Source organism: Polypterus senegalus, chromosome 14 (genome assembly GCF_016835505.1).
Source record: "Polypterus senegalus isolate Bchr_013 chromosome 14, ASM1683550v1, whole genome shotgun sequence".
NCBI lineage: Eukaryota > Metazoa > Chordata > Cladistia > Polypteriformes > Polypteridae > Polypterus > Polypterus senegalus.
The window spans coordinates 36,682,074-36,684,557 of NC_053167.1; the positions used below are offsets into that span (position 1 = coordinate 36,682,074).

At 41.9% G+C, this 2,484-nt stretch overlaps 1 protein-coding gene across 1 annotated transcript; it reads right to left on the bottom strand.

Annotated features, from left to right (window-relative positions):
• Positions 1-439: 439 nt before the first annotated feature.
• On the bottom strand, positions 440-2,002 carry LOC120514309 (piggyBac transposable element-derived protein 4-like). The gene is made up of 2 exons (XM_039734636.1): positions 1,497-2,002; positions 440-1,412 (listed from the first exon to the last, which is right to left on the bottom strand). The coding sequence occupies exons 1-2, from the start codon at positions 2,000-2,002 to the stop codon at positions 440-442; spliced, it is 1,479 nt and encodes a 492-aa protein (XP_039590570.1).
• Between the last annotated feature and the right edge of the window lie 482 nt (positions 2,003-2,484).

The following is a 2,484-nucleotide window of genomic DNA, read 5'->3' on the forward strand; positions in this document are numbered from 1 at the left end:
AGGGTCATCAAACTGTTGGCCATACTATAAGTCTGCGTCCCTATTACTTGCCCAGAGAGTTTGGACATGTCATTGTTGTTATTGTTTACATCCCTCCTCGGGTGGACATGGAGATAGCGGGTGACATCATCCATGCCGCTGTTGCTAAACTACAAACGCAGCACCCCGAGGCGCTTGTGCTAATCGCTGGAGACTTTAACCCTTTAACTGCCAACTCCCTAAATATTCCCCATGCCGGGCGAAATCTGAACAATTTTTGTTTTTTTACTTTTTTACATTTATTCAAGCAGTATTTACCACTAAATGTTGTGCAAGTTCTAGAAATGGGCAAATGCGTAATAAAACACAAAAATGTACATTTTCTCAGGATTCTGGATTTAGTGTCTACTCCAAAACGGAACAGTCAAAAGCTATCGAAGTAGTTCGGTCAATCATAGTTTCATTCCCAGTATTTGAGTTTGCTGTGCCACAGGCCAAAGCAGGGAAATGCACAAAGTCCTGGATTGCTGGGACACTTTGAGCAGAAAGTCTTGACGTCTCTACGTTGACCCTTCTTTGAACATACACGACAGTGTGCCTGTGGCTTGGTCCAAGTTGTTGTTGGTTCGAGTTTGTCCGGAAAGTGACGTTCTGTGAGCCTCACCACTGCTTCTACTCTATCTGCATGTTGTTCCTCACCAGAGAAAATGAAGTCTGCAATGACGTCATGGTCAAACTGCAGAAATGTATTTGTGCCTCCATTTTTCTGGTACAGAATGTGAGCATTCAGCATTGCCATTTGGAGCAGATGAACTGATAACTTTTTATACCACTTCATAGTTTTTCTTGCAGTCGAATAGGGTTTCAATACTTGGTCCTGCTTGTCAACAGCACCCATGTTGCTGTTATATTCAATGATGCATTGTGGCTGAGTTGTTAGCATGTGAACATCTTTCTTGTCTTGAAATTTCAGGCACAGCAATGTGCCACATGCTGTAGTTTTACGATGATGAAGGTAATGGAACAGCCTACAACTGGAGTACCAGTTATCCATCCAAATGGTGTACCCATTGTCCAATAGTGGTAGGGCAAGGTACACAACAATTTTCTCTGAAAGACCAAAGTCCTTACATTCATCTGGCAACACTACTGAAATACTACTCATAGGATCCTCTTTGCCAGTGTATACACGAAATCTATAAATGTAACCTGAATTCTCAGCTAAGCAAAACATCTTGATACCAAACCGTGCCCTTTTCAATGGTAGATACTGTCGAAACTGTAAGCAGCCCTTCCACAACAATAAACTTTCATCAACTGCAACTGACAGCCCTGGTACGTAGGGCAACTGAAATTTTTCAAATAAATGGTCAATCAAAGGATGTAGCTTGAACAAGCGGTCACTGTTTGGATCTTTCTTATCTGGCTCATTGCTATTATCATTCAAATGAAAGAATTTCAGCAGCAAAGAGAATCAGTTACGTTTCATGATAGCTGCAAAAATAGGTGTTGCATACATAGGATCTGTAGACCAGTACATCTCAATATCTGGTTTTCTGATTATTCCCATCAACATCAAAATCCCAATGAATTTTTTCATTTCGTTTTCATCAGTGTCTACCCAAGCATGAACACGGGAATGTGGAGGTAAATTGGGATTTTTCTCAATAAACTGTGCTGCATACAGATTTGTTTGATGAACAAAATGTCTTATCAAGTCAGGTGACACAAACAGCTCATAAAACTGCTTAGCAGTGTAATTGTTTACATCAACAGTAAACCCACACGTTGCCTCAAACGGATACAGAAATGGGAGTTCACCACGGGCAGCAGTCCAGTTGAGATGTTGCGGATACACCCACTCATCGCTATCATCCGATGCATCGTCATTCACAGTATCATGTAGCGCACGTTGCTGATCATCATTGTCGCTAAAATCTTCTTCAGAACTGCTAAAATCGTGATAATTATTGTCCAAAATCGCCTGCAAAATCTCACTTGAAATCAGTTTATGTTTCGCCATATTCACAACTTTCACTTCCGACTCACAAAGTAAAGAATGGTTATTTCCGGCCAATACAACCATAGAGTTGTTGAAATACAATGTAGTAATAATACCCACACCAAACCGTTAGTTATGCTACGCGCCAGGCATTCACATAACCATAAGCAAATGTGCCGGATAATTCCAGCAGTAAGGCGTCCGCAATAACGCTATGATGTCGGATATATCCGGCAGAGGGTGGTTAAGAGGTTAACCATGTGATGTTGGACAAAACATTACCTGCCTTCTCCCAGTATGTGGATTGTAACTCCCGTGGAAATAGGACTATTGACCTACTGTATGCAAATGTTAAAGATGCATACAGCACCACCCTGCTACCTGCGCTTGGGAAAGCAGATCATAACCTGGTTCTGCTTCAGCCTCACTACAAACCAAGAGTGAGGGAGCTACCTACAACTACAAGCTCATTCAGGAAGTGGTTCCCTGAGGCAGAGCAGGCT

Bases quoted from the DNA above. Each gene is read 5' to 3' on its own strand.
- LOC120514309 (XM_039734636.1), bottom strand. From the start codon at position 2,002: ATGGCGAAACATAAACTGATTTCAAGTGAGATTTTGCAGGCGATTTTG. The intron at 1,413-1,496 runs GTATGCAACACC...GAATGATAATAG, and splicing joins TACTGGTCTACAGATCCTAT to CAATGAGCCAGATAAGAAAG.